At 39.6% G+C, this 27839-nt stretch overlaps 2 protein-coding genes across 10 annotated transcripts in view; one reads left to right on the top strand and one right to left on the bottom strand.

Annotated features, from left to right (window-relative positions):
• LOC115588707 (coiled-coil domain-containing protein 148) overlaps nt 1-24361 on the bottom strand; it is a 32811-nt gene extending 8450 nt beyond the window's left edge. Inside the window, exons 1-10 of one of the 6 annotated variants that reach the window (XR_003985409.1) lie at nt 24218-24361; nt 22865-22974; nt 22310-22431; nt 18256-18359; nt 16638-16729; nt 16373-16524; nt 13949-14044; nt 13622-13803; nt 12975-13113; nt 7552-7758 (exon numbers count right to left, since the gene is read on the bottom strand). Coding sequence is in view for 5 of the 6 variants with exons in the window: in XM_030429476.1 (XP_030285336.1) it covers nt 7552-7758; nt 12975-13113; nt 13622-13803; nt 13949-14044; nt 16373-16524; nt 16638-16729; nt 18256-18359; nt 22310-22431; nt 22865-22919 (1149 nt within the window). In the remaining variant the exon portion in view is untranslated. Of the gene's footprint in view, nt 1-7551; nt 7759-12974; nt 13114-13621; nt 13804-13948; nt 14045-16372; nt 16525-16637; nt 16730-18255; nt 18360-22309; nt 22432-22657; nt 22760-22864; nt 22975-24217 lie in introns of those variants that run through there. The other 5 variants (XM_030429476.1, XM_030429479.1, XM_030429480.1 and 2 more) reach the window with 5 other exon arrangements.
• A 58-nt stretch (nt 24362-24419) lies between these two features.
• pkp4 (plakophilin 4) overlaps nt 24420-27839 on the top strand; it is a 103195-nt gene continuing 99775 nt past the window's right edge. For all 4 annotated transcript variants that reach the window (XM_030429473.1, XM_030429471.1, XM_030429472.1 and 1 more), the window contains exon 1: nt 24420-24646. The gene's annotated coding sequence lies outside the window, so the exon portion shown is untranslated. The remainder of the gene's footprint in view (nt 24647-27839) is intronic.

The following is a 27839-nucleotide window of genomic DNA, read 5'->3' as shown; positions in this document are numbered from 1 at the left end:
GATGTGTTTTTTGAGCACCAAAGCATGTGAAACTATTCAAGGTTTGATAACCCAAAATCAAATCATAAATCTGAAAATGAGAATAATATGTCACCTTTAAAATGTATGACGCTACATATGCTGTAATTAACTGTTACTTACTTACTTGCTTTGGAGTTCCGGCTGCCTTTAAGAGTTGTTGTTGGCTTTTATTCCAGTATTTCCTTGTAAATATATATATATATATATATATATATATATATATATATATATATATATATATATATATATATATATATATATATATATATAATTATATATTATATTATCTATATATATAATAATATTATATCTCTATATCTCTCTCTCTCCTCTCTCTCTCTCTCTCGCTTCTCTCTCTCTCTGTCTCTCTCTCTCTCTCTCTCTCTCTCTCTCTCTCTCTCTCTCTCCTCTCTCTATCTCCTCTCTCTTCTCCCCTCTCCATCTCCCTCTCCCTCTCTCTCCCTCTCTCTCTCTCTCTCTCTCCTCTCCCTCCCTACTCTCTCTCCTCTCTCTTCTATATATATATATATATATATATATATATACACACATGATCTTTGGAATGTCGGAGGAATGATTCCAGTGAATGTTTCTAGTGTTGTGCGGAGCAAAACACCAGACCCATACAAAACTCCCAAAGCCCTATAAGTTTGAACAAAGGTTGAAACAGCTAGTAAAACACTTAAGTGTGCATCGAGGGCATCTTTTCTTGCAACATTATTGTTGCCTCAAGAATAAAAGTAATACAATATCTGAGATTATTTTCCATGTAGTGCATATAAAGAGTTTAAATGCATTTTAAATAATTAATGTACTGGTGGCATCTAGAAGCTGACATTGTACAGTAATTACAACAGCCCTGGTTTGAGTCCAGCAGGGGACTTTTGCTGTATGTCATTCCCCTTATTCTCCTTCTCTCTTGCTGAAAATACAATTAAAAAAGCTCTGTTTGTTTTTTTTGTTGTTTTGTTTTTTGTTTGTTTTTTTTACAGAAAAACAAGCACACATAATTAAACCATCCATCAAGCTATCAGCCTGGCCCAGATAAGATACCTGAGTGTTTGATGCTCTGGACCTTGAGAGATAGGCTGTGTAAACAACCTTATGGGCGGGCCCGGAAAGCATATTTTTGGAGACATGCAGGCTAATATGTGACTGATAACACTCATGTTTTCTCTTTAGTCTCATTAAGCACAAAGTTCAAAGTTCAGTTGCAGTGTTCACCTAATCTGAAATGGATCTTTAAAGTTTAGATCCACTGAGAACTGATATATTTTGTTGGTCTTTGTTTAGGCAGAGTTGAAAATGCACAAAGGAAATAAAACGTACAGTCTTCAGTAATTTGTCACTGGAATCTCATTTTCAGGGAATTCAAAGAGAAATGCAAAGACATACTTTTTCATGGTGCCACATAAATGACTGCAGAGATGTCAGAATAACAAAAAGAATGATAACCTTTTTATCTGCGAACTGCAGCCTGCTCAAAGCCTTTGTTAATACAATTGTACAGTTATCGTGACGACTTCTGTCACGGGGCGTCACAGCAGCTGTCAAAGTTTCCATCTCAGGGTCATTTAATGGCAAATCTTCAATATGTAACAGATGAATGAAACAGATTAGGAGTGAACTCATGCAAAACTTTAAATCTTCAACCAGTATCGTTTCTGTGAACCAGAGCAGCAAACTGATGAGAATGAGTGGAGTATTCATAAGAACAGCTCTACTGAGTGCCATTTGTGACATATGAGAATTATAGAATCTTTACAGGGATAAGAACTAATTTTCCATTAAGAGATGAGGAAAAATTAAACCATGCAATTATCTTTGTTTCCACAGCTAGCACTATAAGGATTCTCCTGAAGTCCGTAACAAGCACATCACTTTAAAGAGAAAAAATTAGCCGCATATGAGCAATTAACTCTTCAGAGTTGTCGGCTGAAAAACTGTGTGGCCCACGCACTGTCTGAACTACTGAGACTCTGAGTCGTGTCAGTTCAGTCACCAGAGGGATAAAGAGCTGTACTTTTTTAGTCGCTAACACTCAATGACAGAGGATCTGCTAACAAACGGTGCCTAGAGAATACACTGATTACTGCAGGAAGGGCACACAGATCATCCGGGTATAAATTAATCTGCATCAGCGCTGTGTATATTGCAAAGTACTCTGGAGAGCAGGAAATGAAAAATTAGCTTTTGCAACAAAAGGAAGCCTCCCGTCTCATGAAAATCTTCCTTGTTGTGTCGCTTGTCCTGTTGGCCTGCTCATCCCTTCCCCACCTCAGCATGTTGCAACAATCTGTCATCCCTCCAGGCTTTATTTACTCATGTGGAAAACACAATCGCTCATCAAAGATGCCTGGGAGTGAGATATAAGTGGGAGGCAAAACGAAAGCAAGGACAGAATAAAAGGCTGGAGTGAACAGTAACAGGGAGGGAGAACAATGCCAGCTAATTACAGCAGCCAGAACACTGCAGAACAAACAGCTGATGATTTGAGAAGAAGAGTCTGTCTGACAGAGATAAATTGGAATGAAATAAGCTGTATCGCATGCATGATATGTTAGGTAGTTATCTTTATCATCTATGTACTTTTACTTCAACAATACACACCTTCTACAACCCCTCTATATAACACATCAAGGGCGCCTCCTGAAACTGCTACGATCAGTTATGTCATCTCTTTCCAGACACATGGATCCAGCCAGTCATCCTTGCATGGCCAATCTGTGGTTCTCAAGAAGAAGCGATGTTCTGTGTGACAGCCCTGCCCTTTCCAAAACAGAGGGGTACACGGTAACTCTGAAATCAATTACCCTGGATTTCTTCCCACTACACGTCCATCAGAAGAGGGCTGGCAGCACACAGCCACGCTCCCTTTAATGAGGTAAGAGCCAGAACCGTGCTGACCAAAACACTGTCCAATATATGCTCTCATCTGAACCCACGGAGGCTCAGAGAAGATGAGATGTGGAAGGTGGTTATTTGCATAATCATAGTGAGGAAATATAATAAGTCACTACCTTATCATCAGAGCAGTCCTTTATCTTCTTAATCTACTTCAAACGTGCTATAAACATTGGAGCTGTTAGTTTAGCTAATTTTCATCCTTGTGAAGATGCATCATTCAGACCAGTGGCTCCAAATCTTATTTGTTTACCATACCTCCACAGCCCTATTGAATGAGCACTTAACTTGCATCACTTGGATGAAAGTGGATATGGTTGCATTGGTTTAAGGAGCTAGGTCATTTAGCCAACAATGGGAATCATTTACGTTTAGCTAGCCATTTCCTTTCCTTAATTTTTTCCTTCTTTCAGCAACCGTGAAGCAGCTGAAATGGTTTTCTGAAATCAAATGAAATAATTCAGCATATATGCATGGACATGAATCAGCGTTAATTGAATATTTTTTTTTAAAGATAGCTTAGAGGTATTGGTCACTGAAATGTAGATGTGTTGAAATGTAAACATTATTTAGCCAATGTTAACCTTGACCTTGTGTGATTTAGAAATTACAATCAAAGTTTGGGTTTTGTGTGACACATTTGCACAGGATAAGGAAAGTCTGTATTTTACTTGTGTTTATCGACTTTACCTCCTGGATATTATGTCAAGGCACTGCATAATATCAACTTCCAGGAGCAAGGCATCTGTTTTTCAGCAGCCACATTAATTACACTTATATCTGATTTGCCCACCTTTTTGTTTGCCCATCTGCTCATTTAGATCAAGTAAAGGATGCGCTACTTGTTAAAGACAACCTTTGCTGCTGCTAACCTTTTTTTTAAAAACGTTAATACACTTAATTTCAGCACAACTGTTGACTGTTGTCAAACATATTATGATATCTGCGATCTAATTTCATGCTTGTTAAAGTGAAACCCTCGCCAAAAAGCAACCAAGGCTTTATTTGCGATTGAATATGAGTCAAACCTTCGTGTAAAAGCATAATAACGGCGAAAGAGGCACTTTGAAAATTTACCATGTTTTCGTTTTCGGGCAAGCTAATTTTCAATGGGGTGCGAGGGCACTCTTCGCTAGCATCAAAATCTCTATTTTTAAAACACGAAGAAGGCTTGACACAACATGAAACTTTGCTCGTAATATCACCAGGGTCTCTACACATGAACATGAGCACTGAGAACATTGTTTGTGTACATTGCTAGGTCGCACTCTGGGATCGACACTTTTTGTCTGCCATGACGGCAGCGCACCGGAGATCCAGCTCCTACGGTGAGTAGTTCAAAAACCTTCTTTTTAGTAAACTCTGCGTACACAAACAATGTTCTCAATTCTCGAGCCTCCTTGGTGTTTTAAAAATAGCAATTTTGATGCTAGCGTAAAAGTGCCCCTGCACCCCATTGAAAATTAGCTTGCCCAAAAATGAAACTATGGGAAATCTTAAAAGTGCCTCTTTCGTCGTAATTATGCTTTTACACGAAGGTTTGACTCATATTCAATCACAAATAAAGCCTTGGTTGCTTTTTGGCGAGGGTTTCACTTTAAGTTGCCTTACAACAGAAATCAGATGTATACAAACCCCAAACACAGAGATGCAGATTTGCACAGGACTAAAATTATCATATGACCTCCGTGTTTGGTGAAATATTGTAGGTAATAAAGGGTGGGATTCTTTACAAATTAGAAACATGTCAAATTCGCAGAGGATTACGATCATAGGCGATCACTGCAATTATTAGCTACCAATAACTTGAGGTCCCCAGGTAATGCTAGTCCTGGGCAAATAACTGTAGCAGGTTATGTTACCTACTGGTTCCCACCAAGATCACAAGAATTTGTAATCCTATTTGCCTCTTTGACTTTTATTTTCCTACTTAACACAGATGTGTGAAAATATTTTTTATCAAATCACCCTTTCACTCTTTTTAAATCGGGTTTAGTGTTAATTAGTTGAGCTTTTCATGTAACCTCTGGCAACTGCACCTGGGTACCCCCTGAGGTACAAGTTCTCACATATACACTTCACTATGCAAAAAAGCGAAGGGGGATGAATTGCTTCTAAATAATGGATCACAATGTTGACCCCAGGTCCTCCATAAAATATACATTCTGATACAGGTGGCCTGCTAACTACATTGCGCAAGTCTTCTACTAAATCCTATGACATAATACAGCACACATAATAAAATAGTAATAAAATAGTAATAAAATAACGAAAGGGAGCTGATCTCAAGAGGGCTGCGTGGCTCACAGCAGAGACAGTAGAGTTGCTTCAGTCGGAGGGAGCAGCTGCAGAAAAGAAAGCGTTAAAGAGGCAGACGGAACGGGGAGGAGAATCCATCTTGTCTCGCCGCTGTGTCTCTGTGCTGGGATGATAAAGGCAGTGGAAAGAATGATTGGATGCAAACAGGCGTCCATCTGAGGCTCCACAACAAACTCAAATATGTGCACAAACACTGCATAAAAAAAAAATAAAAAAAGAAGATGTGGAAAAGTCAGGGGAATAAAAATGGCTGTGTGATTTTAGTTCTTCTTGTTGCCTCAGAGAGCCATGAAAACAAAACTCAGGGATGTGTTTGCCATATTCAGAGGCGTGTACTTTATGTTGTACTGCAATGTTTACATCTACTAGAAGTCAAAGGCTTAAGTTATTTTTGAAAATACATCAAAAAGGAAGCTTGCAGATACATACTGCTGTCTTGAATAATATATTCAATCATTCGAAAAACCTATGTCTTTCACATCTGAAGAATGCCACAGTCATTGCAGCTGTATCTGAAGGAGTTCCTCTATGGCAGAACTGAATGTGAAGTGATTTTTTGCCCTTGAATTTGCTTCTTCACTTACACCAGTAGTAAATGAAAGAGCACAGTGAAGGATAAATTGAAAATAGTCAGAGTAAATGCATCAGCTGCATAATAAAAGCAAGTTAGATGAAGTCCTGTCACGTACTACGTTGGTGAAAATTAAAGAAGCTGCAAGCTGTTGATTGTTTGAAACAGTATGACTTCCGGGAATTAAAGCTAACATACAGCAAAACAGAAATCAAGCAGACTTTCACTCTGATAAACACACAAGAATTTATGCTTTTCACGGACACTTGATACTAATTTCTTAATAGTGGCCAAGCTGTTCTCTTCTAGTGAGAGTCTGAATTTTCAAGAGAGTTAAAACCCGCACGTTTTAACTCTGTACATTCCCCCCTCTTCTCACATATTAAGCAGAGTAATGCTACTTAAGATTGTACCCCTTTCCCACCTTTCTGCTAAAACGCCATTTGTCACTTATTTGAAACGGCCTCACAATCAAATCTCTGTTTTAGGGTAAGAGAGAAAGGGTTCTGGTGTCAGGCATCAGGGACGCTGCAGTAAATCAGGGTGTTTATGGTCACAAGTTTGTACAGTGAATCGCAGCTTGTGAAATAAAGAGCCAGTATTTATGGCACACGTTTGCAGCCTTGCCAGAAAATGAAATGGTGACACTAAAATCAAAGACAGGAAAAATTTGAATGTATTTGCGGGGCTGAGTGTGAAAATGTATTCTAAGGTCCCGTCCACATGTACACAGGCTTTTCCCAAAAGCTTTTTCTATGTGTTTTGACTTATAGCGAACACATTCAGTGAGTTTTTAGGTTGCTGGCAGTGTACATGAAGATCCAGAGATTTAAAAAAAAAAAACCCCATTTGCAAAAATACCCCTGATCATGTAGACTACTGAATGTGTCTGTGTCTGGCTCTGTGATATTTGCAGAAGCTTGTTTATCCAGCCAATATTGGAACATTTAAGTCTAACCTCTCATGAATGGGCTTGTTCCCCTGCAGAGTATTATTACATGTCCACAAGGCAAAACTAGAGACAGTCGTTATTGCTCACACAGACCCTATCTCAGTATCAGTGTCTTGTTATCTAATACGCCAACGGACATAAGCACTATTTAAAAAAAAAAAACACAAAAAAAACTGGCTGGCAAAGCAAATTCAATTTCTTCAGCGCTGCATCAACAACACTCAGATTTGTTCACATGAGTAACTTGTTTGTTGTGTGAATGTGAACTAGCAGCCCTCAGAGACAGCAACATCATGTTTGCAAGACCATCCTTATTAGCTTGTTTGCATTCACAGCCCATCCCGAGTGGCTGCTAAAGCGAGAGATGCTGTCAGGCAGCCTGGCGTAGTATGCAGCCCCATCAGCAGATATACTGTACACAAGAAGGCAGTCAGATGCCTCTGCCTGTCTGACTCCTCACGCATCTCTCCCAGCAACTACACATAGTTTGAAAAGGATACAGGAAAAGTAGAAACTGGAAACCAGCTCACTACACCAGCAGATGTGAGTGAGTGAGCCTTATAAATAAGAATGATGGAGAAGTAGACCACAGAGAGCTCAAATTGACTAAAACAGCAGAACACTGAACAAGTATAATATCAAAGTTATAGATCCACTTCCTGCAGGGATTAAATATGGCTCTGAGGCACAGAACTGTAGCTTAATTGAGAACATAAAAAGCACCATCTCATAAAGTGAGGACTGTGACAGCTCCTGGTGTGAAGAAGGTACACCACACACTAACCTTCTCCCTGAGATGCGAGCAGATGTCCTGCTGGTGCTGGTGGTCTCTGTGGAGCTCCAGCTCCTCCTGGTGGGCATGTCTCGCGTCCTGCAGGGTGACCAGGGCTCTGACCAGCAGCTCTTTATGGTCCCGCTGCCACTGCTGGGTCACGGTTCTCAGCTGTTCCTGGGTGAAGCGCTGCCAGTCCCACATGCGCTCATGCTCCATCTGGAGGAACAACATGCATGATAAAGGCATTTATATGAAAGACATTTCTCAAAACTGATCGATAGTGACAGTTCCAACATCTGCCAATAACAATTCTGATATGATACCAGAGTTCTTGTGGATTGTTATGATTATGATGATGAAGATGATTGCTATTATTACTACTGTTCTTGTTGGTGTAATGTGTAAGGTTACATGAGGCTGTGGTAAACCACACAGTGCTTTGTATTGAAAGAGCAAAAAAAATATACAAGAATGCATTCATTTAAATGTATTCCAACTGTAGAAAATGTTGGCATCACATACTTATGGTTGTAGTGGAGCTTGCTCTGACAACATCTTTTATTTGATAGAATGTAACTAAGTACAATTACTCAAGTACGGTACTGTACTGTATAGTTTTAAGATACTTGCACTTTCATTGAGTACTTCCAATTTCTGCTACTTTATGATTCCACTCCAACACACCATTCTAGAGGCAAATTTTGTACTTTTCACTCCATTAAATATACGCGTAACTAAGTTACTACTTACTTGAAAGACTGTGTGCTGCATCAGAGCCAAAGTGGCAATTTTTTTTTAATAAAATGTCATTTTGACAAAATTAATTAAGTATCATACTTCAAATAAGTTAAATAATGATACATTAGAGGTCCTACATATGAGATTTAAACATTAATATAGCAGAAAACAACTATTTGCTTTAAAAAGATACAGTGGAGAAACGGCATCCTGACCAGAGAATAAAGTCTCACTTCCTGTGTGCCTGTTGTGATCCCAGTTTCTCCATTCTTTGTCTTGGCAGACGGCCTGGCCATCAGTGCATGTGAGTGCACGTGAGTTACATGTTAAAAGCTGTGGAAGGGGTCCAACTTGACTCTGCGCTGATTTTTCGATTCCTTGATTCGCAAGTAACATGACGGGTTTATAATGTAACAGGTTAGAGTAGGCATTTTAGTCAATTAGCCATTACCAATATTCAGAATTTTTCTGCAAATGTCATGTCATATCATTGGATTTAGAAAATTAGAAAAATGCTGAATACCAGATTTGATATATGGTCAGGCCAATAATTGGTAAACCCCTAGTTTACAGCATATACATATATATATATACAAGTGTAAAGTACTTTTACTTTTACTCAAGTGCTTTTCGCATTGGTGACTTTCACTTTTAGTGACATAAAGTAATAATTTGGCACGACATCTTTACTTTTACTGAAGTAGGATGTAAGAGTACTTTTCACAACACTGACAACAATTTCTCGTCATGTGTTGAAAAGTAATGACAGAATTTCAAAGAGTGTGAAGGGAATTGAATCAATCAGACTACAGAATCTCAGTTGGTACATGGAGCAGTGATGTCAGTGCAATATCCCAATACCAATTACTCTTATAAGCATCCAAAAAAGATTGTGATGATAAATGAAAATATGACAAAATGGCAAGATTGAAGCACTGCGGTGCAAACAGCAACACAGCTATATACCACACAGTGTTGCACAACATTAGTGACATGAAAACGGACACTCAAAAACACCCTGACATGATACACTGTCTACTATAATGGCAGCAGGACCATCGGGAAAGCTCTGTGTCAGATCTAGCTCTGCCGGTGTATAAAATGGTCCCTCTCTCCTGGCTGTGAAATGTCCTGAAGGAAAACAGTTCCTTTCTGTGTGACGGATGCCTGTAGCTATTCATCATTGTGTCAGCGCTCACAGAGGCTGCATCACTTGGCTGCTTCACTGGAACAGAGGGAATGATATTCATCTATGGGCTAATAGCGGCTAACTGACGGTGGGATGGCATTAGATGGCTGACTGGTTTTATTGAAAATGAGTGAGCTGACAGACCTGCCAACGGAACAGAAGTGCCAGAGGCAGTCAAGCAAATCCTGTTTATTAATGCACAGCCTTAGAACTTGAGGAAGATCCACCCTTTGTTCTTCACTTTCCCTTGTCCTCTCTTTCACTACCCTTGCCTTTCTTGTGTTGTTTGAAGTGAGTGAGCAGGAACACAGTATGTGCACGCATACAGGCCTGCGTTTGTCATGCAATGTGTGTTCGCACATGGGCAAGCACTTTAGCCAACACATTACATATAGTATGTACTGAAGCATCCACTGCACTGTGTCTGCAGCGCACACTTAAAGTGGCACGACTCTCAGCTCAAACTGCTGCATCCACCGGAGGGCTGTCTCCACGAGGATTGAGCCATACAAAAGGAGGAAATTAAAATGGCTTCCCAGGTATAGTCAGAATAGGTGAGAGGTATGAATTATTCCTACAACTGCCTCAGTACATTGAGTGCATTACTCTGGAAACCTGCTGGTACTCTTTTGGCCTCCTGCTTATTATGAGAGAACATTAAAGAGGACTGTAAGTTATAATAGACAATAAAGTGCCCCATCCAGCAGAGGGAGTTGCCCGCTTTAAGCTAGCTGGAGTGTCACCATGTGATGGTGGTGGAACTAAGAGACTGGTTCTACTTTCAGAGCACAAGAAACATGTCCACATACTTCTACATGCAGTGTAAAAGACCACTTTGCTATTCTGTCTATTTTTCACTTTAAAATCAAAGACTGGGGATGGGACAATATAAGACACTTGGGATAGGTTGATTGTGGTGAATTTCCATTATCGGAATAATCATAAATCAGGCTAATTGTGAATATCCCCAACTGAGAGACTTAAAAACAGTCAAGCTTCATAATGTACAGTTACTGTGTCTTTTCAATTTATTTTGTTTTTCACGTAAAAGGATGTTGACTAAAAAAGTGTGAGTCTTTTGGTGAAGATAAGCATGATGTTAAATTCTAAAATTGTCCCACGCCTAAATCTCACAAATCTCAGCATAAAGTAAAACTCCTAAAGAACAGTTTTCTCTCAACATATTCTTCTCCATCTAAATCAAAATCAAGGGACGAAGGCTCCTTACAAATCTTGCTTTGGTGCCAGGCTTTGGTGACAGCTGTATTAAAGTCAAAGTTATATATTATGCAATCATCCTGAAATTATTGCATGCAGATGGAACTTGGGCAGGTAAGCAAAATATTAATGCTCAAATTGAGGTGAAAAATCAGCACAAGAAACCTCCTGAGATGTTGACTTCATAGCAACGATTTTGTAATTAAAGTTCTAACAATAGAATTTCCAATTGACCTGTTTGTCTGCAAGTACAATGGGAATTATTTTTCACACAACGAATACAGAGAAAAATATCTACAGAATGCAGACTGCTGCCTAACAAACAGGTTTCTTTTTTCACTTTATTGCTAATGGAGCCAAAACTTGTCATGAGCAGAGCTCACTTTAAGTAGGAGACCATCCTTTGAGCTTACTGGATACCAATCAAGTTCATGCTTGTTCTGATAGGGAAAAATGCCTGTATAAAATCAAGATTTTACAAACTGATATCAGAAAAGCATTTATGCACTTAATCAGAGGAGTTTCAGCAACCCAATCTGTACTCCACACTGATTATCCACTGCACGCAACTGAGCTTAATTATGACTAATAGCTGAATTAGGTGGAGTCAGCATTACATCAACTCTGGGTCTGTTCCTGAGGAAGTGTAAATTGTAGACTGAAACACATCTATCCCTCTCGCCCTCCCTCCCCTTCTCCCGCAGGCTGAACGATCACAGCTCTAAATGCAGCACCCAGCTGGAACTGATATGAGGACAGGTCTCTGGGTGCGGGTGAGGGAGGAGAGCAGGGCTGGCGGTTGTCATGGCGATGCTGGGCGGTGGCGTGAGCCAGTCGTCCACAGTGGGTGACATGGCACATCCTGCGGGGTGCTGAGCGGATCATTGTCCAGGCTTATCTGTGTGTGCTCGGTTCAGGCCACTGAGCTACATTGATCAGGGAGCCGGGGACTCACACTGCAGGGAGGCTTCAAAGTTACATTTTTAGATGGGTGTCTGTGCGGAAGTGCATCAATATGAAGTATATGCATGTGTTTTTCCATCCGTGAAATTGGGGCATGTACATTGTTTGCAGTACAGTCATGGAGAACAATTAAGAGGGCAGTGGGCAGTGCTCTTGAGCAACACACAATTGCTCAGAGGTCAGCAGATCAGATTGTGCTGAATGTCTGAATGTAACTGTACAATATAAGTATGAACACTGATCTCAGTAAAACTTCCCTGGGTACAGAACAATTAAATTATTAACTGTATTTTTTTATAATTAATATCCCCAATTGTTTACCAATTAATTGTTTAGTCTATAAAATGTCAGAAAATAGTCAAAATGTCCATGACAGTCCAAAGTGGCTTATATGGCTCTCATTTTAACACTCAAAGATACAAAGTTTACTTTCATATAAGAGACATTAAAGCAAACAGGAAATCTTGACACGTTATGCTTTCACCTCGTGGGTGTGTGTGTCATCATGGCAAAATGTGATCCAGTGTAAAATTATTGTAGTTGGAACCTCCATGGAAGCAGTTCTAAGTAGTTTACCAGGTGTTTATATGTCTGCCTGTCTGTCTGTGGACAGATTTTTGTCAGTACATTACATCAGAGACGTGCAAGATGCAGTCATGGGTGTGTGTTAGATGGATTTGTTCCGACCCATGAATACAGGTTACTCACATAATAATGCAGTAACATGGTGACAGGCTCAGCAGTTGGTGTGATCCCATCACAATAGTGTCTCTGGTTGTTATTGTTTGGTTGTATGGTTTGATATTTTTTTAGAGGTGTAACAGAATAAAATAAAATAAATTAGAAAATAAATTGGCTCAGAATTGTAGCTGGAACCAAAAAATAGCAACTTTTTCCTGCCCTGATGTGCAAACTGAAGTGGACATCGTATACTGCAGGTTGTTGTGCATTGTGCAACGCCCACACCTTGATAACAAGGTTACAGGGTTTCAAGGTTTCAAGGTTTCAAGGTTAATCTGTTTGTCATTTTACCAAACTGGTTGCAAAACAACATTTAGTTAAGCTCTATGGTGTTACATGGGAGAAAAGCAAGGCTGGTTTGCTAGATAGCAAATAATCTTGACTGTAAGTGGAACAAGACGCAGCGCTTATTTGGTGGAAATCAATCTATCATAAACATAACTTTACATACAATATTTATGACACCATGTGTGTTTACTGGCCACATACTGCTTCTTTTTTTTCTTTAATTGCAAAACTTAGTTGATCTATTTAATAGTCAAATAAATCAGTTCAGTTAAACATATTTTGCTAAAGTATTTACCAGATCTTGTTTAGTTTTATCAGGGAAGAGTCTTTGCAGCATGTCCATGTAGAGGGCTCTGTGGTTTGGTATGTCATTAGTGTACTGAGACGCAGTGAACTGGAAGCGTTGGTGGTCATCAGCGCACCAACCACAGAACCTGAAACAGAGTCCAACCCAGAAAATACATGATCAAAACTATGATGTCATGTTCCCCTGAATTGGTTTCACTTCATTTCATTTCAAAAGGACACATTGTGATCATTTTCATACTACTCATAGAGGCTAACAGTGCTATACTGTAAAGTGACAATATAAAAGTCAAGTCATGAAGTTGCTCTGAGACATTGATATAGTCAACCTCCTGGTGAGAAAAACTTGTCATGCTCGACAGCTTGCTTTTTGGGAGTGAAGTGACAGTGCCTCTATATGCTGTCGATGTCCTGCTGAGCTTTTAATCTTTCATCTAGATCTGCCCAGCTCTGCCTATGCATGAATTTACCAAAACGGAGGGCTGAATATAATTAAAAGCCTATTTCTATCAAGACTGAGGGAGATATTGAAGCGATCGTCCAACACTCATCATATATTAGCTGCAAAAGTCACTAAAATCTTCTAATTCAAACAATGTGTAGTTAAAGCTGAACTTTGGCTGTCCTCAGGCTTACCTGTCAGTTCTTTGTGCTTGCTCTTGTAGTCTCTGCAGCCTGCTCTGGTACCGTCCTGACAGGGAGTGGAAGGCCTGGATAAAGGAGTCCTTCAACTCTGGGTAAGGGCAGTCTGAATGCAAAACCTCTTCAGGAACATTTTCTATGTCCACCAGATTATCTAAAGTACTAGTGAGATATTTCTGCAGAGAACAATATGATTTTTAAGAGATTCAAAATTAAATGTTTGGTGATACACTGTAGCAATCACTTTTTAAGATAGCGTGTAAGCTAAAATATGGATAAGAAATTGTGGATTTGCTGAAACAGAGGCAGTGAGAAATTTACCTCCAAGCCAAGGCAAATTATCTCCTCTTCCAAGGCCAGGTACTCTGTTTGAAGTTTTGCATTTACCTCATCTTGCTGGTCTTTAACAAAGTTTATCTGGTGATTCGAGGATTAAAAAAAAAAAAAAAAAATTACATTTACACATTGAAAATGAACACGACTAACAGTTTGACCTTATTCTGTGCAGGGAAATCAAACTGCTTATTATGAATTGCCACCATAATATCAGACAAGAAAGACTATTTTTTACAGAGAAAAATAACAGCTACAAATCTGGGATTGAGGGATACAAAGAGCTGTAATACTTTCTCTCTGCTCGTTATTCTATGCCTGCTCAGATCAACAGCACTATTTGAACTCAGGTCGGCCCTGTTCTCTCAGATGTCTCGATTCAAAAACGTTTATCAGGAGAGTGATTCAATAATAGCAAGTAATCAGAAATGGTTTATTTCCTAAGATGTTAGGTATCAGAAGGAGGGGAACAGCTGGTTAGAAATGGAGACAATGCTTATCAAATAATTAGGCCTGTTTCTCGGTTCTCCTTGTTCTCTGTTTAACTCAGAAATAGTGAAGGAGTAGTCACATTTAAAATAAGTTTAAAAAATTTTAAGGATTGGACATTGTGGAGGGGTGGTAGAAGGAAAACACAACAAAGACCATGTTAACACATTCTTCTGATTGTAGTCAGATAGGAGCAATTGGTTGTGAAAGAAATCAGTTCTTTGAATTCTTATCTGGTACCTTTTCCTCTATTCTGTTCTATACTAACGCATTTTTTCTTTTTAGGCCTCTCACTGAAGACATGTATCTCACTTTCCTCTATTCCCCTTCCCGGCCTCATGTTGTTTGCCTCCACAGAATGATAACATGCCCGCCAGCAGCCTTTTTGTCCAAGCATGACTACAGACATAACTGCAGACTACAGCCATGACTAGACGCTTGTCAACTGTGGTTACGCACTCTTAACTTGCACACCGTTAACTGTTAAACCGCCTACACAAGTTCAGCACTTCAGTCTCAACAGGGGCAATGTTGCATCTCCTGCTGTATTTCAGCAGCTGAAGTATGGTAAAATAAAGACAGATTGAAGCAGATCTTAATTTTGTCCAACATAAAATGCTATCGTCAATGAGTTTTATGAATGAGCAAACATTCAAGGCCATGAATCTCATCTGGATTCAAGCACCGTGATACAGATGTAGACTCCTACTGTAAATTCGAAGAAAATACAGTATACACTGTAATCAATTTCATAGGGAAATTAAAAGAAAAAATGTGGGCCAAATAGAGCAGGATATTTTGGTATTCCACAACTTTGGATTCAGCAGTTGGTGGAGTTCTGCTTGTTTGCAGAGGACACGCTGGAAGAACTATATGTATCTGCATGGACAGATGGACGCATGGATGGATGGATTGAGGGATGCATGGATTACGGATGGAAGGTCGGATGGATGAGTTTATTTACTCTCAATCATGAATGAAAATGTTGAACTATGTTGTGAGCTGTCAAAACATATCAAAAATCTTTAGTAAGTAAAGTGGCATGGGGTAAATTTTACACCTTATCATACCTTTTGATTCCCTTTTGTAAAGTGGCGTTTCACTTTGCCCATTTTTCTCTATTTTCTCCTTAGTTTAATTTAATGACTCAGAGATGAACATGTAATTATAAAGCACCTGAAAAGGATCTCTCTCTGAATTCCTAGTGAGTCAGAGTGTGAAGTATTGTGGTGAAATGAGAAATGGAACAAATGTACAAAAGTTATGAAAAAAGGAGAAATGGCGGGGGGTTCTGCTATTGTGCCAATGCAATCAGGTGGCTCGGGGCTGTGGGCCAGCCAGAGTAGAGGGGGTCATGGGAAAGAAACAAGCATGAGTGAGCCACACAGAGGAGACAAAATGGCTGGCAGACGGTTCATTCCAAGTATGGTCTGTCTTTAAAGACCCCTGCTTACTCCTTAATCTCGCCATTCATCTCGAGAGCTTGTAAAAAGCCTCTCAGAGTCAAAGGCAGCATTGGTGACTTAGGGACTGTGGATATCAGACAAACAAGAGATTCATGGACACTGAATGCAGCACTGTGCACATGCTGAGGCCATTGTGAGAAAAAGCAGGGGAGTTTCAACTTCTGTTGGACGTGCAGGATGGACTATTTTGGTTTAGTACCTGCAGCGAGTGAGAACAGCTAAGATTCACTGTTAAAAGCTTTGAGTGCACCTACGGGATAACACTCCAAATAGCTTGCTAACAGTCAAGGACAAGAGTTGTATGATTGAGGATTCTCAAAAGCTAGACCATTATGTTTTGAACCAGGTGCACTAAAAGACTACATCAATTTATTTTTCTGAAAAGATCTTTAAAATCTCTCCACTCTGTTGAGGCTAACTGTGGTCACTACTGTGAGTATAAATGACACACAGATACCTGCTGTATTACTTGTTCCCAGTTTGATCGATGAGCAGTGAGCTGCTGATGTTGTGCTTCACCCAGTCTGAAGCGCAGGTCATCCTTGAGCTGATGAACAGGCTCCACTGTGGCTACCCTGAATGCCTCCCGCTCCCTCTCCAGGTCCAGCCCTAAACCCCAACACAGACATACAGAGGACAAATATTAGTAAAGTACTTATAAACAGTGGAGACTAATGAAGATACAGTTACTAGCAATATTTAAAACTGTTAGTGTTGTCTACCATAGTCTTGAAGAGAGAAGATGGCAGTGTCTGTTCTACCATTTGGTCTGAGCTGCTCTACAAATTCATGGATGTCAATCTCTGCCATATCCCTGTTTCATGAGAGAAAGAGAAATACAAACACATTACATTTAGATAGATATTGGAACCAAACTTGTTAATTTTTGTGGTCATTTTCAGCCATAACTGTATCATTTAGATATATGAAGTTAAACACAGTGGTCTCACTTTTTTTTATTTCACGTACTGTCCGTCTTTGATATCTGCCCAGTGGCCACATCTTAGACTAACTGCTAGTCTGGGCTAAATTCAAGCTGTCATTTCCGTGACCCAACAGGGAAATTAGGTCTCCAACCTAATGTTAGTGAAAGAGTTGCTATTAAAGGAGACATATAATTCTAATTTTCAGGTTCATAATTTAATTTTGGGTTACTACTAGAATATGTTTATGTGCTTACAGCAAGTGCTTAAAAAAAACACATCAGTTTTGTCATACTGCTCAGTCCTGCAGCACCGTGTTCTCCCTCTGTCAGAAACATTCTGTTTTAACTCCTGTCTCTTTAAGACCCCTCCTCCTGAATACATAGTCTCTTCTGACTGGTCAGCTCAGACACGCCTGAACCAGCACCAATCACCCTGTTGTCCCATCTTAGAATAATGAATATAATTGATGTATTGATATGGAGGCATCACTGTAATGTTTCAGCTGGTAAAGCGGGGACGCATTTTTACTACCATACTGCTTGGTAGCTTAATCAATAATAATACATCATAATCAGTTAACAAAATGTAGAATTAATGATAAATAATCTGAATCAGCAAAGTAACTAATGCTTAAAGCATAGTACCTGAGCAAATTTACTTTCAACCACAGCTATGTTTTCTTCTGGATGTTTGACCCACTAGTCAAGTCACACACTGACTCAACTGGGGGGACATAATGTATCAAACTAACAGGCCCACAGAGGGTGTTAAGGTAATTGTTTACTTATTACTAACAGGACCAGGGGTTGATGTGATAGTGAATAAAGGCAGGAGTAACCACAGAGATGTATTTGCTTGTTTTCGCTTTTGACAAGGAGGCTATTGAATCCCTGGGTGATTTAACTAGAAATATGTGTAGAGAGTTGCAAGCAGTGGCACATCTTTATGACTAGACTCATTACCGAGGCTCATGCTTGTGTACATCATTAACCTTGGGTGGCTCAGACACAGTCATTACGCAGCCAAACAAGCTGCGCCCCAGAGCTAGCGCTGCCCTTCTCACTTCACAAGGCATGACACCGCTGGGGCCTCAGTCCCACACTTCTGCGTCAGCACGCAATATACCCCACTGTCCCCACACGGCTCCAACTCCCCCACTTCTCTCTATTTCTCACCCTTTAATTCAATGTCATCACCAAGAGAAAATCAGCTCAAATCTCCTCTCTTCTTGTTTCCTCCCTGGTACATTCTTCTCTTTGAGCTTACTTTTTGTCGCCTAGCCACTTTACACCCTATTTTTTCATGCAGGTTCCTGCCTGGGCTCAATGGGGCTTAAGTGGAACGGTTGCATGGTGTAATAGCAGATCCAGAAAACTGCAGCAGATAATGACAGGGAGTAATAGGGGGCTCTTACTCAGCCTTTCGCAGCCTGGGGCACTCTCTGCTCCACACCTGTCTGTGCTGCCGTAATATGGAGCTCTCCTTGGTTGCCTTGGCTGCACAGCGAGTCTTTTGAACCTATAAGACAAGGTTTAATGCACAGCAGGAATAAACAGTTTCCCCAGAGCTGAAATAAGCACGGAAAAAACAAATTGAGTGTTTGCTTTTAAATACACTTTAGCCATGGCATTTATTTGCTCCTGCAAATAATTAACTCAATCTGGACAGAGCTGATTCTACAGTGCGTTAATGCATCAATTATCTGGACAATTTAAAACATCAGAGAAGCATAACAACTATAAAGTGAATGAATCATGATTTTGCAACAATGTCGAAACATAAACAGGTCATTTTTGTATCCTATAGTTAAGAATGAGTTGTTTTGTCCCTCTTCGCACATCAGGGATGTTTCGACCGAGGCTTTACCAGCATTATGTCTGTGAGAGGCTTATAAACAGGGGTAATTCACCAGAAAAAGTGTCATTGTCAAAGATTAAAGGGAAAATAAACAGTAGCAAATTTAAAAAAATCGAGTAAGGACATGCATGACACGCATGAAGCATGTTATAAGGAGAGAAAGGGGGGAGGTAGAAGACTTAATCTCCTCTCATTTGTTTTCTTTTTCATTATGATGGAACAAGGCCCTCCTTCAGAGTGCTCTCATTGTTTCCTATCAGTGTTTTCATGCACAGGCCACTGGCTCAGATAATTGTACAAAGGAAAATCTCACATAACTAATAAATGGCTATGGTGTATTTCATATTATCAGGAAATCTAAAGGAGCTCGGGTGCTGATTTATGTCATGTCTGTCTATCGATGTGTCAATTTGCTTCTGCTGTTGTCGCAAAAGAAGTTTGAATATATTGTGCCGGACATTTGCCCTCAGGGTGACGTCCATCTTATAGTTATTGGAATCAACAGCGCTCAATCTGAACCCAGAGCTGCTCTGAAAGCAAAAGGACAAATTGATGTCATCCCAATCCCAAAAATTTAATAGTGATCTTGATTTGCTATATTAGCTTTAACTCAGCTCAACACTATCTATGCCTGGAGCTGAACTTAGATCAAGGGATTTCTCAGCTAAATGCCAAATAAAGCAAGGTATTCATATCCATTCTTATCGATCTTGTATTAAATATTAAACCACACAGCGGCCAGTCAGATTCCTATTCCTATCGTATCAAGAAAAGACATTAACACCGTTATAATGAGCAGTAATTTCTCATCATTTGTGTCAAACTGGAGACAATCAATGCCTCGATTTTTTGTTTTTATATCAAAGCACATCAATGCATCAACAAAAAGATATATTTCAGATTTTTGATTCAAAATATTTGTAGCCCTTGTTTTTGAATTTTCTAATATCTTCTAAAATAATTTCTGTTCAACAACAAAATACAAAGTAAAGTTCCTTGTATATGGAAACCTGCTTGGCAATAAACCTGAATCTGATTATAAATTATCTCAAATCTCATCTCTTAATCCAACCATGGACCATATTCGCAGCCATTTTCCTCTTACATTATACTCAGGATGGGAAGCTCAAATTCTGTGCTCCAGGTTGCAAGTCATATAAAGTCAGGAATCTGACAAATTGTTGAACAAATCACCACTTCCTGATTTATCAGAAACTTAATGACCATGAAATGTGAAAGTCCAAAGAAACATTGGGCAGTATTTCAAGCTAAAACAACATATTTGCAAATCAAATATGTTCAAATACTGTCCAATCTCAAGCGTCCCGCCCTGAGTGTTAAATCAGAGGAAATGGTCACCCTGTGAAGATGGTCTATTGCTGATTTGCTCATCTCGATGCCTTTCAGATATCTCTGACAAAAATCTGGCTCGACTTAATTCTTTTGTTATATGACCCACATGGAACATCTGTATCTATACTTCACAATGAAGATATTGTCTGAATGCATGGCCCTCCCTCCATTATGCCAATATCACATTGGACTGTGTTTTACACATTTCTTGCTTGTCGTAAGCCTATTTCACAGCAGATATTTTGTCTTGTCATTGCAGGAAAAGCTCACCGTTTAACAATAGCGCTATTCAATTGTTCACACATTTACTACCCCCTTTATAAGAAGCGCTCAGTAGAAAAGCAGTAAACTGAGATAAACTGAGATGTCAAACAGGTAATAATTTTTGTCACATCTATATAAAGTGACACATTGCATTATGGGACCGCATCAGAAAGCAGTGGGCATGTCATGGGCACCATGTTCATTGTTTTATAGTGGAAATATTTCAGGACACTATATATCATGCATACATTTCCTACACAGAATTCAGCCACTTAAATACAATGGCAGATGGTAAAATACAGTCTTCTACTGTAAAAAAGTGAATAAGGATTTTGCTCACAGCCCAGCAGGACCATGTAAATGAAGCAGCTAAATAAAGTTCAGCCATCGTCAAAATGTATTATTTATACTTGTGCTTTTCCTACTGTGACACGTCAAAATTTCATCCATGAAAACGGTCTAAAGTATCTTGAAGAAAAGACAGGATGTTCATTTTGAGTTGTGGGGAAATGGTATTGTATAGGGCCCCTCTTGGAAAACTGGGTCTTTATCACTGTCGGATTTCATCTAAGCTGTAAATATGATGTCAGGTCACAGCATATATTAGACATCTGGTCAGCTTAAGTGGAGCCTTACTGGATTCATGATCAGTTAATAAACTTCATGAACAGAGAATCATTAATTGTGTAACTTCTCCCTTCCAGGTAGTGCAGCAAAATTAACATCAGGGTCAGAGAACATTCAGTGGAGCCCAGTCACCTACATGTCCACACAGTCCCGAGAAGGAGCCTAATTAGACAAATGAGTGAAAACACCTGTGCGGGTGAACTATCATGGGTGTGAAAAGGCTTAAATATTATGTTCCTTACAATGTAATGACTGACAAAAATATTATTTTCATTTTTTCTAAACTTACATTGTTTTGCAAATATTTTCTGACATTGTAAGTGGTGTTTGAATCCTGCTTGTTTCTGTTCTCTAGCTATTTAAAAGGACTGCTGTTTGAGTTCAGCTGTTTCTTATTTTCTAATTTTACTAAGGTATTATTATTCATCGTATCATGTAAACATCTCTTTTTCTCATTTTTAAATGTTTTCTTTCTGAACATTTTTTATTCTAATGCAAGGTAGCTATATTTTTACAATTTCATACAGTGCTGCTAGGAATCTTATCATGAAGCAACATTTCAAGGTTTGTGTATCTATTTCTGCCGTTGGTCTTTCCTGGAGAGCAAAAATGATCCCATGCTTGAGGCAACTCATGGCCATTTATTTCCCCTCTATTACATGACCAATGGGAGATACTCAGAGAGCCTGCCTTTTAGCAGGGCAAGCGAATGTGAACATACCCCGTCTTATCTAGGCTATGCAGAGAGCAGGGTTGGAAGGAGCCACAGGCAACCATAATGATACAAAAAGGCTTCTGCCACAGTTTACCAATTAAAACACTGCAGGTCTAACAGCCTTATCTCCATTGCCCCCAGCATTAACTTTTACTCCGCACTGAGTCAGACGACTATGAACCTCAAACTGTTTTATAGAAAACCCCAGGCAGCCAAATGAATATTCATGAAAGTGGGAATACTATTGTGTATAGCTGCGATATCACTACTCTGCTTCACATAGTTGGACAAACTGTAAAGGTTATGCAATGCCTGTTATATATGGAACGAAATCCCTTTACAGTATGTGGCATGTCAGAGAGAAGAAAAAAAGGTAGACAAACTGAAAGAAAGGGAGCTATTTATTACTAATGGAGACATGCTGTTTTATCACCTTGCATTAAAACAAAAAGGTTTTTGTCAATTCAAGCTCTTCCTGTGATGGGTCATTAGGGCTGTTTGCTCTGGAAAAAGCATTTTATGTCATAGCATTGTAGCACATTCCTCTTCATTTGCTGCTGAATCCCCATATTATTACATGTAGCAGGAATGGATTTGATCATAAATCTGCTGATTTAAGCACAGGCATGATATTAATAACAAAAAAATGTACCTTTTGTCCAATTAGATCAGACTCCAGGCGTTTGGCATCAACAATGGCTTGAAGTCTTTTATATTCAGCTGGTTTGTACTTTGAGCTGCCAAGACCATTTTTCATCCGCAGTGTCAGTTTTTCTGCATGGATGAAAGCAAATGATATGGCTGAATTAGGATCACTGGTATTGTTGAAAAACTCATCACTTTTAATGTCTGAAGTGAAGTCTTTGTGCTGACTTCAGCAAAGAAAGAAATAGAGGTAAAGACAGAAGAACAGACAGAGAGGAGCTAATGGATTGTATGGGTAATTTGGAAAAGCTGTGTGTATGTGTGTGTGTGGGTGTGTGTGTGTCGACAAACTAACTGTGTCAGACAGTTTTCTGAGCAGTTCAGCTGTGACTCAGAGTAGCAGGTGAATAAACACAAGCAATGCTGCCCCTGACAAGCATCAAAGACTTGACAGTACCTGGAGAATTCAACATGGGGACTTCAGGTCACATCTGTTCAACACATCAATTGGACACCATGTCACAAGTCAGCAATGTTTCAAAAGCCATTTCTGCTGACTTACCAACATCCTCTGCTCTGTAGCTTGTAATGAACGCTTGCAGATCCCTTCCACTCATGACTGTAGGGCTCTATATGAACTACAGTGGCTGCAAAAATAAAGATCACTGCAAACTGAAAAAAAGAGGTTGTGCAAAAAATGAGAAAAGAAAACATGTCACATGGTGGTGTCATTCAAATAATTAATAGGAGACCAATATTATAATTTTTCACATTATTGACTCTGAATGGCAAGCAAAGGTTGACAATCGTAACATGAACAAGTAATAGGCTGCCATTATGTCCTAAGAATGATTGACCACTCTTGATAAGATATGTAGCATTAAAAACAAAGTTTAGAGCAGGAGCCTTTAATCAATAAACTGATAGACAAAAAAATATTCAGCAACAATTTAGATTTTTTTTTTAGGCAAAAATGGCGACCTCTTTAAGGGTAAATAACATTTGCTCATGCCAGTAATGTAACTAAGTAGATTTACCCAAGTACTGTACTTAGGTAAAATTTTGAGGTGCTTCACTTTTCTTGACTATTTCCATTTTCTACCACTTTATACTTACAATCTGTAATGCTTTTCTCAAGTAATATCCTTATGGATGATTTAAATATAGTATTTTAACATGATATCTTTACTTCTACACAAGATTGACTTCAGTGTACTTCATTCCTCTATGAGCATTAGGTTAATCACCTTTGGATACTGGTAGGCACGTTTCATAAGTAAGATACTTGATTAATCGAGGAAATAGTCACCCCAATATTTTTTCAGGTGCAATGGATGGGGGAGACTAGAAAAAGATGCCTAAACAAAAAAATTAACAAAATGTCCTTGTTTTCATGACTGAATAAACTGAATAAATAAACTGACCTTGAAGGACAACACAAATTCATACTGTTTTATTACTTAGTTTATATTTTAGCTCCAAACTGAGTTCTTATTTTTTATCTGAGAACAGCTTGTTTATTCAGTTTTGGAAAAGATACATATTTGTTGAATTAGTTATTATTAGTTTGTATAATTACCTTATCAATATTGTAAAACGTTAAAAATTTTGAGTTTGAATTCCTTCTCCAAGACTACATAGTGCCCCTTTAATCATACTAAAGCACACAAACTCATACAAAAACCTACATAAAGCAGGTGAGCTGGAAAGGTGTCACAGAGGAGCAGCAGTTTTATTATCTTGTTAGGTAGCTAGCTAGCTTGCTATTTTTTACTCTTAAGTCAGAAAATTGACAATATGGTAACCATTTTAAACAGGACATTTGTAAGTTTTATAGAGCCTCCTTCCAACTAACGGCAACACATACACACGACTAGTATAAAATATTTGCTAAGCGAATAAAACAAACATTTACCTGCTGAACCCCGGCTCACCTTCTGCTATCCCTCTCTGCACAGTGTACGGGTTGACAAAATTTGTAACCAAGGCAACTGTCATCTCTTCTGCCATTGCTCCATTCAACAATGCCAACCTCATCGGGAACGCCCCCTTCCCGTGTCGCAGCCAATCAGGAGTGCGCACTGCTTCCCCATATTCCCACTGACGTCATGCACGCGCTCTCGCAGTGCCTGGGACTGTGCTTGCTGCTTGAAGCAGGCAGGGAGCAGCGGAGAGGGGTTGTCTTCTTCTCTCGGCTGTAGCTTTTGTTTTTTTTTATATGGAGGCGCGTTTCACTCTTCCACATGCATGGGAACTAAACGACGGGACTTTTACCGATGAACTTACCTGCTCCGATGTAGATCCGAGCCGCAGCTCAGCCAGCGCACCACCAGTCCTCCTTAAGGTAAAGCTTAACTGCTTTTTTTTTCTCGCTAACTGCGGAGTAATTGGGAGAAAATAAAATCATCTGTGCGCGATGTGGGAGGAACTCAGAAAGTCTTGGGGGAGTGCTTGTCCCTTTTTTACGTGTGTGTGGCACAAGATAAACTTCTTTAGTCTTCTCCAGAGCGGGAGAGACTCTAATATAAGGCTAATCTTGATCTTGTGACCGACAACCGCACACCTTTTTGAGGGAGACCTTCACGCGCCGCCTTTCGTTGTCTTGCCCGTAACCGTTAGGATGAAAAACTTAGCTAGCTAACATAAACAAACTGTTTTAGTTGTCGGTTGAGTCCCAAACTCATTTTTTTAAGCGATATTGCCCTTGAAGAGTGTGTAGTTGAGTGTTGTAAGGAAAAAGGCAGGTGAGGTTGGAGTGTGGGAATCTCAGGAATGCGAGGTCGCCGAGGGGCGGAGATCCAGAGACTGCGCTCCCAACAGATAAGCTTACCTTTACCCTCACGTTCACTCGCCCCAGTCAAACTACGCCATATTTAATTACCCTAATCTGCATTTTAAGCACTGGCGCTCACTTTAACGTGATCTTTACTGCTTTTGCACTGTGCTGCGCAACGATAATATGCCTTTTTAAGACTCGCCTTTATGGTGAGCTGCAAAAAACTAGTCAAATTACCTGACTTTAATGCATTTAGGTGCACAATGCAAGGCATATACATTACCTTGCCCCACTTTGGTTGGTTTCAAAAAGTAGGTCTGATTTGAAAATGCACAATCATATACCTGTGCTCAGTGATAACCCAGTACTTGTCTGTCACTGTGCCACTGTGGGGAATGCAATTGCAAAGGGAATAGAGGGACCTGCCATTTAACTCCCATCCCTCTGTGTCATGTATGCCAGCAACTGCAGCAGAGGAAAACTCAACGCAATTACTCATTTTGTTCTAATGGATATTCATCAAAGGTCAACTTTCGTACTCCGATTGTCACACCAAAGATGCTGGGAGCTGTGATACAAGTCTCTCCTGTCGCCATGCAGGTGTGGAAAGGTCACCTGCCTGCATCACTGATGTGACCATAGCACCATTATTTTATTTATTTGTCTTTCAGCAGGCAGAAGAAGTGCATGTGGCAGATGAGATCATACGTGAACTCTCTCTCACACTCCAGAGGAATCTCTATGTTGTTCCCCTTGTGATTCACATTACTGCACAAGACACACACTGCCACACAGCTGACAACCAGCAGGGTGTTGGTTTGAAGAGCACATTTCTCCCCCTTTTTTTGTTTTTAGTAGTTTCTGTGCTATAAACAGTGACAATTGTGTTTGGCACAAGGAGAAATGTAGTATTTTGGACATTCAGCCAACCGGTTGCCTGTTTCATTTGTCATGCTGCATGTTGGTCATGATGTATGAGATAGTAATGCATGCTAGTGCAACTTTCTGTATTGTAATCTATCATAATCTTGTGCCTCAGTGGACAACAAAAACACAAATTCACAAAATAATCTTGTCGGGATGATTGTTTGACCGAGTCTTCATGGTGAGTTCTTTCAAATGCGAACTGACAACAGTTGAATAGTTTAGCGCCCTTTGGCGGGCCTCTCCTCCTTCTATTTCTTTCAACCCCTGATTCTGGCCCGACATCAAGGCTAAAGCACTCACCCCTGTGTTACATGTCAGATTTACTTTTTTTCTACCATGATCAAAAAGCATTTTCACCCTCTTTTAAGAAAGGGAAAATATTTCCAGTCTTCTCCAGCCTCATGGAAACAAAATGGTTATTTTCCTTGTGCCTGCGCATGCATGTGTGTATTTAAGTAAAGTGCTCAAGTGTCAACCTCCTCCTTCAGTCAGGCGAGAGAAGGTCAGCATCCCCAGTGCACAATTCAAAGCTTTTAAGAGTAGAGCTTTTATTGGGTGGCAGTCGAGTTTTTGAGTTTTGTTTATTCCCTTACCTTTTTTGAATCAACAGTATGTATCTTTTTTGATAAAATTGTATTCACGACATACATTCCTGTGCAGAGATAGCTGTGGGCGATTTCAGGTCATGATCGATCCTGAAGGTGTCCACAATCTACGTTTAAGGTTGTTATTGAGATTGGCACAGTATATGCTGTGATTTTTTCCAGATTTCACATAACAGCAATGATTAGCCATCACATCCTAATACCTAAACAACTGAATAAGTTGTGACTAGTGGATTCAGGCTTTGTGAACAAACCAACAGACTGATTTATCTAACTAGATTGCCACCCTGACCGGATAAATAACATTACATGGCTTTCCCTTGTATGACGTATTGTAAACAATGCAGCATAAATTACAGCTAGCAGCTGTAATTTATGCTGCATTGTTTGCATGGTAACACAAAAACAGATGTACTGCTTATGCTTACAAGCAGTGAGTGGTTTGAGTTTGCATTATGATGCAGATTTGCTCTAGAGACTGGGAGAGATTCCACAGATTTGGGGGTTTTTGTCTCGAAAGGACTCACAACTACTGTGGTGTGGCTCTAGTGTGAGATGATAATAGTTCATAGTTGTGATAAAAGTAAGAAAATCTTTTATTCATCCTTTGGCGTGGAAAGCTTCCCCCCCTCCAATTCCCACCCCACATTGCTTCTTTTTTTCCTTTCCACATTTGCATGGTGTGGTCTAAAGAGACCCGATCTGTCTCTCTTGCCTTTCCCGAGAACAAACCACATGTACAAGAGTAGGGGATTTCCATTGTGAACTGGTAATCTTTGTTATATCACTCTGAAGACTTATAGAGGAAAGCAACGAGCAGACCAATGATTAGATAATAATTCATTCTCAATATCGAACATATATTGTAAACAGAATTAGTTTACTGGAGGACTCAAGCTTAACAGTTATTCATGCACTCTTATGTTCATCATGGTTTCCTATCATGTATAAATCAAACTAATTAAAGAACCACACTGCATGTATAGAGTGTGTACAGCTTTGCACTGGCTTCTGTGGATAAGCCTTGGCAGTTGTGGCTGCTGGCTGATTGTTGATCTAACTGGATATGTAGATAGATTCCTGAAAGAGCCCCAGATTTCATGCTTTGGTTGGACGCCGGACAGCTAAAGATAATACAGAACACAAAGCATGTCAGCGCTTTTAGAGATTAGGCGCACAATAGATTTTTGTCCGGTAAAATAGCCCTCCATAGGCCTGACATGCTGAGT

The sequence above is a fragment of the Sparus aurata genome, chromosome 9 (assembly GCF_900880675.1).
Source record: "Sparus aurata chromosome 9, fSpaAur1.1, whole genome shotgun sequence".
Taxonomy (NCBI): Eukaryota; Metazoa; Chordata; class Actinopteri; order Spariformes; family Sparidae; genus Sparus; species Sparus aurata.
Note: the sequence above shows the minus strand (reverse complement) of the source record. Positions and strands in the feature narration are given on the sequence as shown.